We start from the raw sequence: 14,058 nt of genomic DNA, 5'->3' as shown, positions 1-14,058 counted from the left end.
TTTTTAAGTCAGTGATTTGCATCACGATACACCATATTTGTTCCATTGTTTATAAGATCAACTTATCTTATTGATTATTACTTCTTGATAGCCTTGAATGAAAATAAATCTTATTTTACAACATCAATCACATTGCGACACGTATCACAATTTACCTATTAAGTAGGTTAACAGCTAATCATGTACTATTTTAAACAGATGTCCGTCGTAGGTCATTTTATTTTGGAACGAATAATCAAAAGGTCGTTTTATTTTTAAAAGATTGGCTAAAGATTGTTTTAGTTTTGGCAGTTCTTCCTAGTCTGACCATTTTTAGCAAATATGTGTGTGGGGAGGAAAATGGATGACTATGTTGCCCTTTTACTGGTCTTATTAGGGGGCGGGTTATGTTGAGGATTTTTATGCATTTGGTGGTAAAAGGTTAAAAAGATATATCAAGGTAAGGCCTTTCATGATACTATAGGTGAAATGTAAACTAGATATAAAAGGGTTACAAAAATAAACTAGATAAAAATTTGTTTAAAAGGTGCAATGTAAAATAAATCAAACATATGCTAATTGTGGGTTAAAAAAAAAATTGAATAAAAAATTTGATCCTTTTACCTCTAGTAAAATCAATGACATAGTTCACCACCTTAACTCATAACATTTAATAATCTTTAAGAAGCGCAAAGAATAAATAACACATTTTATTAATTTTAATAGTGATACATAGTAAATTAGTAATACAATATGCGGTGTTTGTTATAGACTCATCGCATATCAGGATTAGCTCCACCTTTAATCTTTTAGTAGGATGAACATTAGAAAACCAAGGAAATCGAAACACTAATCAAACAATAATTTTTCAGAACAATTAATCATTTCCACATTGTAAAAAAAAAAAAAAAAAATCATTTCCACACTCAAATAATAAAAATTTGACTAGGACCATTTTACACAAGACAATTCAACCCCACTCACTAGTTGAAGAGACAAATTTAACATACGAGGAAGTCGATAATAAAACATAACGGAAGAATAAAAAAACAATTAAATAACAAATCCATTAAAATAAAAAATCCAAAAAATACTTATCCTTCCTCTTAATTCCAACACTGACACGTTCATCCTCTCTCTCTCATCCCTCCTATAAAACCCCCCGCACCCTCCTCATTACCTGCCAAACAAACAAAAAATAAAATCACACTCTTTCAACCTCCACTCTTCTCCTTTTCTCTGACCCCACCAGAAACTTCCTCAACCCGATCCGACGCGAATGGATAGAGGAGTAGCCGTCGGTGAACCATGGAGACTCGACCCGTCAATTCAACCCGACTTGTTATACAAACCACCAGAAACTCCGAAAGAACCCATGGAATTTCTTTCACGTTCTTGGAGTGTTTCGGCTCTTGAGATTTCTAAGGCCCTAACTCCGGCTTCTAAAGGCATGCTTTCTAAGGCTATGTTTGGTGGGTTTTCGGGTAGTGGTGCGACCGTTGGCGGCAGCGATACTCCCATTTTGGAAGATGTTGTTGCCGAAGAAGCTGCCGCGGCGGCTTCCGGTGGTATTGGCAATGGAAATGCCTTCTCTTTTGCTTGTTCTGAAACTTCTCAGCTCATCTTGGAGCGCATTATGTCACAATCGGTTAGGTTTTTTTATTCTTCTTTTATGAATAATTTCTTAAAGTTTTCTTCATTTGTAATATTTTTTGACAAGATTATGTTGTTTGTTTGTTTGCTTGCTTGTTGTTTTCAGGTTCAATTTCAGGTTTTTTTTTTTTCTGATTTTGAAAGGGAAATTGATCAAAAAATAAGTTGTAATTTTATTCTATTCGGTCTGGAAATTGACTTGCAAGACATTGAAGACAATAAATAATACTGACGAAATTAAAATCCAGTTTCTTTTCAGTTTTTTTTTTTTTTTTTTTTTTTTTTTGGTGATAAAAACATTTTTGTAATTTTTAGTTTAAGGTTGATTATAAAGTGAATTAATAAAATCTCCGGAAATTGACTTGCAAGACAATAAATTAATAATACGGAATAATATTGACAAAAATAAAAATTTGTGGGTTGAGTAAATTAATTATATTTTTGTTTGTAGTACAGCTGTTTTGACTAAATTGGCAAGTGCAGTGTTTTTGCTTGGAGCCTTTGGAGTGGGAAAATGAAATATTTTATTTGGGGTTTTCTTTTTTGTTCAATTTTTAGTTCCCAATACGGAATATTTGAATCTAGAAGCATAAAAGAAGAGCGCTAGGTTTCTATCTTAAGCTGTCTTCTTCTAGTGTACCTACTCGAAGGAGTGTTTTTTAATTACACTCGATTTGTCCCAATAATCACGTTAATCAATCGTGTAATTTGAACTAATAATTATGTTACAAAATTGGAATGGTTGGAGGTTGTAGCTAGTAGGACTTGTGTTTTAAGGTTAATAAATAAAGTGGTAGTACTAGTAATTGATTTCTTCTTTTATGATATGTGACTTTGTAATGATGACTAGTGTGCTAGTGGATTAATCACTAATATAAAAATATAACATTGGGTTGGTTGGTTGTGTTACAGCAAGAGGTATCTCCCCGCACTTCTGGTCGGCTCTCGCATAGTAGTGGCCCACTCAATGGCTCCTTGACTGATAGTCCTCCGGTTTCTCCTTCTGAAATGGACGATGTCAAGGTTTGTCTCTCCTCATATTTCATATTCAGAATTAATTGTCCTGACTGTAATTTAAATTAGTAACATCTAACGTGCCAAGTAAATCAGGATTGGGTTTGGGATCGAGTTTGCGAGGGATGATGTCAATTTATTATGAGGGTGAAAAATGTTTGTTTCCTAAAACTATTGCTCAAAAAGTAAATAGATGGGGGCTCAGAAGTGTGTCTACACTGTCTAGTGGTCTGTGTGGGTTACAAACACAAGACTGACTAAATTAGAAGAGGACGATTTCTTGTGATCTTTGCCTTTTTCTTTTAAATTTTTTTCATTTATGTAATTTTTTTTTATTTTTTTTTATTTTCCTTTAATTTTTTCTATTTTTAAGGACGCTTCATCAGAGAATGCCTTTATATTTGCACCCTTGCCTAAGAAACTTAATGATTCTTTTGTTTCAAAATCCATAGTAAGGAAAACCGTCAGTTTTTTTTACTGTAATTTTTAAAATTGCAACAGTTTCCCATTTTTACTTTTTTATTTTACCTTTTGAAAAAGATTTACCGTAGGTAGTGTGGGAAATATACAAAGTTTTCACTGGAATGGCTACCTCTTTTTGTTAGTTACGGAAACTTATGATTTAGGCTTTTTGTGTATATATACTTGGGAAAATTAATACTCGTACTACTACTAGCATTAATTGCATAGAAAATGACTAGATAAAATCTGAAAGTTCATGATTTACCGAGTGGGTAATCTACCTATTGCATGGAAAATGACTTGATAAAATCGGACAAATCATAATTTATCGAGTGGGTAATCTACCTATTGCATGGAAAACGACTTGATAAAATGGGAAAAATCATGATTTATCAAGTGGGTAATCTACCTCGTGTAGGTAACAAAATGTGACACGTATATGTAGCATTAATATAAATAATCAACAACGATTAATGTATGATTATATCATTAATTACATAAATTGATGTGAGTATAAATTTAAGTTATGCAATTGATGTTTATACTCAGTCTTGGAGCTTTTTATTGAACAACGTGATTTTTCTTCCCAATTTATTTGGGTAATTCAACCACAAGGTTGATGTAATACGGAGTACAAAGATCCCTCCAATTAAAATTGTTAAATTGAATTGGGAAAGAACATGTGAAAAAAGTCACTATCTCTTGAAACAAGGTCATTTAATTCTCTTTGGATATGTGATTATTTTAAGGGCTTGAATTGATTGACATTTCAATTTCAATATCTATAGTAAGCTTCTCACATTTACTTGCAATAAATTGAAAAGAATGTTGTGACCACTTTTAATTTAGTGCTTGCTTATTATCTCCTCGAGACATGCATTATTGAGATGACAGCCCACTTGATGACACCCATTTATTAGACTTCTGTTAACTAAGAGTTAGGTTGATGTCAATACAGAGAGTTGACATACAACGATTGTATGTGTAGCCTTTACCGTCAATACAGTACAACCCTGATAAAAAGAATTTCTGTGCTAACTTAATAAAAGTTAACTTATTTCTAGTTAATTTTGGTTTCAGCCACTTTTACTTTTAATGCTTTATAATCCACAATTGTCTTTATCTTTAATTTTATGTATGTCCTTAAGGCTACGTATAAGCATTTAATCCATTTCCTAAACCTATTTGGCTCATATGCAGTACTGTCGCCTTAATAATCACGCAAATACACAGTACAGATCTAACAACCCTGTTGGAGTTACCCCTGCCGCTGGTGGGAAAACTGTTGGGAGGTGGCTTAAGGACAGGAGGGAGAAAAAGAAGGAAGAAACTAGAGCACAGAATGCACAACTACATGCTGCTGTCTCTGTGGCAGGTGTTGCTGCAGCAATTGCTGCAATCGCTGCTGCATCTGCTGCATCGTCAGGAACTGGCAAGGATCAAGAGGCTGCAAGAACTGATATGGCTGTTGCATCTGCTGCTACCCTTGTGGCAGCTCAATGTGTAGAGGCTGCTGAAGCTATGGGTGCTGAGAGGGATCATTTGGCTTCGGTTGTTAGCTCTGCAGTTAATGTTCGATCTTCTGGTGACATCATGACTTTAACTGCTGCGGCTGCTACTGGTAACTTGACACTTATTAGTAATAGGCTTAAGTCCTTTATATATTCATCAAGGCAATTTTATTTCCCATTTCAAATTAGCAAATTTCATTGGAGCTGAACACTATTTATTTTGCATAACAATATTCATTAAGGCCACCACTTTCTTTTTTGACATTCAAAAACTTAGGACAACGTGCTTTTTTTATGAATTTCTTTGTTAGGATCTTTGGAATCACAGTGTGAGCTTTTCTTTTGAAAGTCACAATAAATAAATCATAGACCGAACTCTCATACCATCTTTATCAACAATTTGGTGGATAATAAATAAAAAATACCTGATATCTTTGAAAATTCATTGATTTATTGCTTTAGTGTGTGCTTGCTTCCTAATTGTATGAAAATAGCTGTGCTAAAAAGTACTCCGTACAAGAAAAGAAATTATGTAAAGTTTAGACAAGAATTGTGTAAATGATTTAATTCATTGGATGACATTTATTAGTGTTACATGTTAGATATATTATTGAAGGTGCTATATCATTTCAATTAACGAGATTGCAATTGTTCAAATTGTCCAGCATTGCGTGGGGCAGCTACACTGAAAGCGAGGGCATTAAAGGATGTGTGGAACATTGCAGCTGTGCTTCCAGCAGAGAAAGGGGTGACTGTTAGCAATGGCAGCAACGGTTCTAGCGGGAGTCATAGTGGTGAAATCATGCCAGAAGATAATTTCCTAGGGATCTGCAGCAGGGAGCTGCTTGCAAGGGGCTGCGAGCTTTTGAAACGTACTCGGAAAGGTATCATAATTCTTGCTGATTGGTTTTACAGCTTTGTTGCTCATGAATCTTGTTATTTATGCATATTAATAGGAGATTTGCGTTGTACTACTGACTAATGAGTATTTTCTTTTGTCGTGTTTACCGTACAGGTGATCTTCACTGGAAAATTGTGTCTGTTTACATCAATAGAATGAACCAGGTAAGTTTATATATGTACTTGATTGCTTACCTAGACAGCGATTGATGTAATCTTATACTATACAACATGAAAATTTTATTTAACAACTTAATAGTTGATCCAAAAAAAAGTTTGATGAGGTTGATTAGTTTATGATTCGTAGTCTGATTAGATACATAAGGTATCTTAAGAATAACTTTTTTCTTTTCTAATCAAGAAAAGCCTTTGAAAGTATAAAGTTAAAGTAATCTACAGTCGATCAAAGATGAGTCCGCCATCATTACAATTACGATCTCTAAAATTTTTGAAACGTCCTTTTTATTTCTTCATTGTAGGTTACACTAAAGATGAAGAGCAGGCACGTTGCTGGGACCATAACAAAGAAGAAAAAGAGTGAGTTACATTTGCTTTTGTCTCTCTTTCGTAATGCGAACAAATGTTTTATTAGTGTGGGTCTGCAAGTCTTCATTCCTTTCATGGGGATCTGAGAAAGCTAATGGTTAATGAGGTGGTAAATATGAAATCCTAACATCTTTAAGTTTGATTCCTCTTTTTTCCTTTTTTGATTTCCCATATTCGATCGTCTTTGCAGATGTGGTGATTGAAGTCATCAAAGATATGCCGGCTTGGCCAGGCCGTCATTTGCTTGAGGGTGGCGACTGCAGGAGATATTTCGGACTTAAGACCATCTTACGTGGTGTTGTAGAATTTGAGTGTCGTAACCAACGTGAATATGAAGTTTGGACAGAAGGTGTCTCGAGGCTTCTCTCTCTCGCTGCTGAAAAGAACACCAATCGACATAGGTTCTAGGGTAGTAGTATAGTAGTATATCTCGTTGTGATGAATGTCGTTATGGTTAAAGCCGTAATGGTTGTGCCGTTGTAGAATGTGACGTTTTTTGCAAGGTGATGACTTTTGGGGGAGATGGGTAGTGTAAAAGGGGGAAAAAATTAGGACATTGGTACTAACCATATGTTTAAAAAAAAAAATGGTGGGGGGTTGGTTTTTGGCTTTCTTTTGAAAGTGTTTGTTATCCAATGTAAAAAGTAGCAATTAAAGAAGCAAAGGCATTGTGTAATTGGTTCTTCTTTACTCTTTTCTTACAGTGGATAAAATTTTGTAGTGTGATAGTCTTAGGCTATGTTCAAATCATCTAATATGATCCAATGGAATTTTTTTGATCTGATCTTATAACTTAGCAAAACCTTGAACTTATGAATAATTTTTAAATTAAAAATTAATTAAATAATAAGCCAGATTCCTATAGAGGTTCATGTTCTTAATACAAATTTTTCGAACAACTTTATTAAGAAATTGTAGATAATTGGCGTTGGATATTTACTTTTTTGAAAATTGCATTAGATGTTTACTTAAACGGCAATAAATAATGTAACAAATACAATTAAAATAAATTGGATTGTTCTCATCTACTCATTCCGTAAGTTTTTACTTGCTCCATTTGTATTTTGTGCTTTATTCAATTGACTTACTTTGATTAATGTTTGTGATATATACTAAGGAAATAAAAAAAAATAATTTTATGGGTATTTACTGAAAACATGTCAGTCAATAGATTATGAAATTTCAATTATTCCGATAAATATTTATTGATAATTGAAGATAATATTAATTAAAGATTTTTATTGTATCTAGCAGAAATAGAGGAAGTAATTGCGTATGATCTAATAATTTCTGAAATAAACAAAATATTATTTTAACTAAACATAGCCGTAATTTGTATGTGAGCCATGTGATTCAAGAAATTAGAATGTTGTTTGGCTAATGAGTAATGAGGTAGGAAAAGGAGGAAGTTGGACTGAGGCAGTCAAAAAAGAGAAAAGCCAAGGATCCCATTATTTGTTGTAAAGAACAGACAAAAGACATAGCCAGATTCCATTTACTTTTTCTTTTTTTTTATTATTATTTTTTTTTTTTATTTTTTTTTTTTTTTGGTGTGAAGGTCCATTACCCATTTTTTTAATTAGCGTTAATTGCATAGTTTAAGGTAGGGCTAATCATGATTAGATTTGTAATATTCCATCGAAATGTCGCTTTCCGCCTTAATCTATAATTTGTTTAGGTAAAGCATACATGATATCAATCTGCGTATCTAAAAGACAGCCAATAACCTTATTATAGGTGTATTATAAATTGTGTTATAAAGACTAAATACGGTCCCTAAACTATCGTATTTGTGTCGTTTTAGTCCCTCTCTAACTATTTGTGCCCTTTTAGTCCCTCAACCACCTTTTTTGGTGTTTGTCAGCCAAAAGTTGAGGGACTTTGATGACTAAGCAAAAGTTTAGGGACTATGACTCATTTTATTTTTTGTTTTATTATTTTTTTTTCTTAAGAATTTATTAAAAATAAATCTTTTAATTATTTGTTTAAAAAATATTAATAAAAAACCAGCCACTCTTAAAAAGCTCAGCCACCTTCCCCCTCCCGCTGCCGACAGCCAGCGACGGCGTCCAACACCACCAGTCATACCCACCACACGCACCATAAAAATTCAACAAACTCCACTAATCAATTGATCATACAAATCAAAACCCCTAATTTATCACAAAATCATGAATTCTACACAAATTATTCAACAAATTGGGCAAAATCATACTTCCTCTGCTTCTAAATCATAATAATTAAAGTTAAATAAATTAATCAAACATTATCAGTTGCCAAACCCACCACCGACACCACCTTAACACTTTTCCATCACGATAAACTTCAGAGACCACCATCACCGTCGATCCTGCTGCCCTCATCTCAACTACCCCTCGACACTCGTCGCCGTCGCCACATCTAGACCACCGTCGTTGCTGCCACCCCCATCTAAACCACCACCGTAATCGCCCTCTTCTAAACCACCCCCGCTGCCGCTCGACCCTCTTCTAAATTAAACTACCACCCTGCTGCCATCGTCCAAACCACCACCACCACTGTACCACCCATATTTATCCCTTAAAAATGGCTTGAATTTTTGAGATATGAAGAAATAAAATCAAGAAATCCCCACCCTAACCCTAAACCCGCCTAAGCCTACAGCCACCACAAACCCAGCCTAAGCCACGCACCACCACCAGCACCACACGCACCACCACCAACACCATCACACACGCACAGCCACACCCACTACACGCACCACCAGCACTACCCAAAAAATTAAAAAAAATAAAACATACCTTATGAAATCTTCAACGTTTGGTTTATATGGTTAAATTCGACCATGAAAACCCCAGATCTGAGGTTTTCATGGTCGAATTCGACCTAAAAAACAATTAAATGATAGTGGTCGAATTCGATCAAAAGCCCTGGGGGTGGGTGGCGCTGGACTTCAAAAACCAAGGATAGAGAATGAGAAGGGAGGGGGGGGGGAGGCGGAGATGATAGAGAAAGAGGGAGGAGGGAGGAGGGAGGCGGAGATCAGAGAGAAAGAAACTTAGGAGATGAAGAGGAGAGAGAATGAGAAGAGGAGGCTGGGTTTTAAAAAAATATTAAAAGATTAATTTTTAATAAATTCTTAAGAAAAAAAAAATGAGTCATGGTCCCTAAACTCTTGTTTAGTCATTAAAGTCCCTCAATTTTTGGCTGACAAAACCAAAAAAGGTGGTTGAGGGACTAAAAGGGCACAAATAGTTTTTGAGGGACTAAAAGTGAGCGTAATATGAAAGTTTAGGGAGCGTATTTAGTCTTTACTCTCCAAAATCGCCGCTTATAATTGAGAATGATTTTGTATAATTGATTATTAAATACTTCCATCAAAGAAATAAATTTGTATTTTGAAAGTTATCACTTGCTAGTTGCAAGCTGTCTAGTTGGGGTACGAAGTACGATATGATTAACGGCTCCACACTTGCAATGAAGCAAATATGCAAATAAACAAGTGACTTCCCCTACTTTCAAAAAAATATTTAAATAAAAACAAACGAAAAAAAATATTGGGACTTCCTTTAAAGAATTAAAGTGGGGCAAGTAGGAGGGATGGTAATATCTACTAACCCGCTTCACCCCTTTTAAATAAATAGACGAAAATAGAAAACCCAAATTAAATGGATGAGAAGCGGATTCTGGCAATGCAATGTAGTTGGACTCTCATGTCGATCCGAATGAATCATCAAAAAATTGTTTATTTTTTTTTTGTTACAAATTAATTTTTCAAACAATATGTTGTCATTGTTTAATTTTTATTTTTTTATTAACAAAATAAAAAATATACGGTATACATAACAAAAAAAATTAAAGTTAATGTTTTTATTTTATTTTATTACTTTAATACTCATACATTAGTCATTCGTTCCACCCGTTTCATCTGCGAATGATGAACATATGGATATAGATGATGGGTGAAGTGGATGATAGATGAATGTGGATGGAGTGATTGTGTAATTGGTTCTTCTTTACACTTTTCTTACAATGGATAAAATTTTGTACCATGATATTTTTAGGCTATGTTCAAATCATCCAATGATCCAATGTGAATTTTTTTTATCTAATCTTATAACTTAGCAAAACCTTGAACTTAGGAGGTTCCTAAATCCACCGGATCCGAATGTGATTCATTGCCATTTATAGGTGTTGGAAGTTCTTGATATAAAAAACAAGTGAGTTGGGAAAAACAAGAGAGAGAGAAAAACAAATGAGAGGAAAAAGTCACACATTGGTTGGGGAGAAAGGTTTTGCCTTCATTTTTAATATTGTAGTGCCTTACCACTACTTAATTGAGTGAGTAGGAAGTGTCTGTTACACCACACACACGTGCGCGTGCCGAGCCAGGTCGGGTCGGGCTCGGGACTTGGGGTCTTGGGGAATGCGACGCACGGGCGTGGGTCCTTGTTATCTTTTTGGAGAAATGTTATTTCCTTTCTCTGTTGACAGAATATTCCTAAGTATCCGTTTTTTACTGTTGTGATTTTCTTACTGTTGCGGAATTTAATCAGCCATTAATTCCTTAATTGTAGCTGATTGATTCAATTCCTTGTTTACTGCTTTTTTTGTTGACTGGCCAAATTAATCTGGACAGTTTCTTGGCCAAATTCTTCCCTCGTTTTATGCTACCTGTTTCCCCTCTTCTGTCTATATATATTCAATGGTTTTCCCAGCCAAAACACACAACAAACTGCATTCTTCTCTCTTCTCTAAAATTATCTAAACACAGTTCTTTACTTTCTATTTTCTGGGGAAGTGTTCTGAATTCCAGTCGGGTTTGTGACTAGCATGTAAGATCGATTAGATAACGCAGTTTCATGGGCTATAGGGGCATAGTGATGATGCTCGGTCAATCACATGGATATGCATGAATGATGCATGGTCGAACTATCGACCTACTTTGAAGTTCAAGTATATAGCTTTCGGATATATTAGTGGATTCCTTTGACATGGGTGGAACATTGATTCCATTCAATGATTTATTTAATTGTGGTACACTCAAACGTCTACTCGTAACTGGAGATTATAAAGGGTGTTTCCTGATTACTTCATGAGTTGAGTGGGAGCTTTGGTAGCCACAAGATTGGATTGAGTCTATCTATTTAATTAGGAATGTGTCTTGGCCTCTTGAAGAAGGAAAATTCAGAAAATGCATGGCCGTGCTCAAATGGATTACATAGTAATCATTTGTTTTGTAATTCTAACTCAAATTTTAAGAAAAGATTTGTAGATTAATATGATCTCGACTTTAGATGCAATCATATTATCAAATCAACACACATTGACTTAAGGAATTTGAATATTGCACACTAGTCTCAAACAAGTGGGAGATTGAAGGAATTATGTCTTTGATAAGTGCAATTACTAGATATAACAAGGATCACGATTATGGAGATAATTAGTTCGTTCTATAGGGTCATCATTATCTGGTGCTAGTCATGAAAATTGATCTTTGGGCTAGTTAAATAGTCCAAAGCCTTATAGAATAAATCCTATGAGGTCATACACAAGAATATTGGGTTAAACAGGTAAGAGACCCATTATTGGGCCTCATGAGTTTATGACATGCCATATTGATTGTTGGGCTAGGATAGTTTGATGAGCTTAGAATGTTTTGGGCTTGACATGTATTTATTTAGAGATACGATCTATAAATATAATCCATGCCTAGGGTTTCATAACATAATAATTTAACACACTGTGAATTATACATCAAGAAACCAACTCCCAAAATCCTAATTCTCTCTCTCCTCCCTTGACCGTACGACCGGCGTGCTAGGCGGCGCCTGTGGTGGTAGTTCGGGTGGTTCGTGGTTTGTTCGTGACTCTCTTCTCCGTTGAAAGTTGATTGAAGTATTCGATCACGACTAACTAGCATTAGTGGGGTTCTTGTTATCCTTATTGTTCTTGCTCGATTATACGTGGAATCACACTTCAAAGGTATAATTCTTATTTTTTATGTGTTGTGCCCGAGATTTTGGGATTAAGTGCTTTAAGAATATGATTCATGTTTTTCCGCAATTAGTACATATAAACTCCTACAGTGGTATCAGTTAGCCTATGCATGTACATATATTAGATAATATATCTTTGATAATCCACAATTTTAATTCAATTAAGAGGGAGAATAATTTAATTATGGGTCAATTATTATTTTAAGGGAAATTCTCAACGGTAACCCCCAACTTTTGCTACGAACCAAAGGTAACCTCCCCTTTTTTTAATTATACAAAATGACCCCAATTAACAACTTTATCTCACTTATGATATTAATGAGGGTTAATTAATTAAAAAAAACTAACTATGGTTAGCTTTGAAAAAAAAAAACTAAAAAGAAAAACCACCGCCTCCACCCTCATCCCCACAATATCTACCCAGCACCACCACCCCCACCCTCATCGGAGCCACCTCCCACCCAACCCCCTCATCTGAAACACTGACCTCACACCCAACCGCCGAACCCCAGGCAACAACTCCCTCGCACAGCAGCCCGCGACCAACCCACCTCCCTACCTCCACCTTTAGCCGCCGAATTAACCACCAACACCTCCAATTCGACCACAACAGGCACCATCGCACTCAGTCCACATCAAAGCCACCACAAGACCCTTTAGAGCCGGCGCTAATTCCATTGAAGTGGTCGCTCCTAGTTCGATCTACAAAATCCAATTCGTATTTGGGGTTCAGCGGTGAAGGGGTGGTCAGGGTTCCGAGATCGGCGCTCTAGTGGGGTGACGGTGAGAAGGAGGAAAGGGAAGGAGGGTTGTGGCAGGGGATTTGGGAATCTATGATAGGGTAAAGTCGTATCCCCTAATCAAAAAATAATTACCTAAATCACTAGCTAAGGTAGATAGGGAAGTAGGGTCGATCTCCACAGGGAAACAAGTCTTTTACTTCTAATTAATTATTATAATCTAAATTATTTAAGTAACCAATATTTATAATTAAGTATGAAACTAAACTACAAAGAATAAGAGTAGGGAGAAAACGATATGTAAAGGGATCTAGGGCGTAGGTTCACCAATAAATAATACTCCAGGGTAAAACATAGTAATCAATCATTGACATTGCATAAATAACATGATTAACAGGCTCTCGCAATTTATTAATCAACATAGATCTAACAGGCTCTCGCAATTTACTAGATCTAAGTCCTTATTGTAAATAGCCTTTAATATCAAATTAAAATCTGCTCGATTCGTCAATTTAATATTGCTATACTTTTACAAGCCGCAATTGTAAAACATTAAAACAATCCAATAAGAAATTATCATGCAATACCAATAATCAATAATAGTCAATCATCAATGCATCAATTAACCATATTGTAAAGGGCTCTCGCTACTTATTACAATCACACAATTAATTTACCGGTATAAAATCTCATCTCTCGAATCATGACTTAACCATTTATAAATTAACTTGCCTATTGAAACTAGACCTAAACATTAATTCTCATCTCTCGATTCTTGAATCAATATTGTCAAACTCATGCATAAAAGATAGGCCTAATCTAGTCACAGAGCATTAATCCAATCAATAGGAGATTAATCTATCATTGATAATCAACAACAATAAATTACCCCTTCATATTATTTATTAGATCCCCATAAACCCTAGAAATTAAACTACTCACACATATTAAAAACTAAACTAATCAAAGTAATAAAATAAATCATGGTGAAAGGAATAAAAATAAATAAGATTAAAGGAAGATAAATCGTTACCAAAATAATCTGGAATTAATCAAAGAAATAAGAACAAAGGTTCAGAGAGAGAGTAAGAGAGAGAAAAACTAAGTAGAGAGAGAAAGTCTAAGAGAGAAGGTTAAGAGAAGAAGAAGTTCTAAAATCGTATTACGGAGGATTATTTATACTCCGTACAAAAATCCTAAACTAAAACAAATTAAAACGACGCTAATCGTCTCCTAAATATACACGCGCCCGATCGGGCGAGGCACCGCCCGATC

At 35.0% G+C, this 14,058-nt stretch overlaps 1 protein-coding gene across 1 annotated transcript; it reads left to right on the top strand.

Moving 5' to 3' along the window:
• Nucleotides 1–851: 851 nt before the first annotated feature.
• On the top strand, nucleotides 852–6,845 carry LOC110699753 (VAN3-binding protein-like). The gene is made up of 7 exons (XM_021877271.1): nucleotides 852–1,627; nucleotides 2,545–2,655; nucleotides 4,309–4,729; nucleotides 5,285–5,503; nucleotides 5,635–5,684; nucleotides 5,999–6,056; nucleotides 6,256–6,845. Exons 1-7 carry the CDS (start codon nucleotides 1,259–1,261, stop codon nucleotides 6,471–6,473), a joined length of 1,446 nt encoding a protein of 481 aa, XP_021732963.1. The 5' UTR covers nucleotides 852–1,258; the 3' UTR covers nucleotides 6,474–6,845.
• The last annotated feature ends 7,213 nt before the right edge of the window (nucleotides 6,846–14,058 follow it).

The sequence above is a fragment of the Chenopodium quinoa genome, unplaced genomic scaffold (assembly GCF_001683475.1).
Source record: "Chenopodium quinoa cultivar QQ74 unplaced genomic scaffold, ASM168347v1, whole genome shotgun sequence".
Taxonomy (NCBI): domain Eukaryota; kingdom Viridiplantae; phylum Streptophyta; class Magnoliopsida; order Caryophyllales; family Amaranthaceae; genus Chenopodium; species Chenopodium quinoa.
This window is presented reverse-complemented; position numbering and strand designations above follow the sequence as displayed.

What these genes read in the sequence shown, in the direction of transcription:
- LOC110699753 (XM_021877271.1), top strand. Translation starts at nt 1,259, where the DNA reads ATGGATAGAGGAGTAGCCGTCGGTGAACCATGGAGACTCGACCCGTCA. An exon ending in AGCGCATTATGTCACAATCG is followed by an intron (nt 1,628 to 2,544) that starts GTTAGGTTTTTT and finishes GTTGTGTTACAG; the next exon opens with CAAGAGGTATCTCCCCGCAC. An exon ending in CTGAAATGGACGATGTCAAG is followed by an intron (nt 2,656 to 4,308) that starts GTTTGTCTCTCC and finishes GCTCATATGCAG; the next exon opens with TACTGTCGCCTTAATAATCA.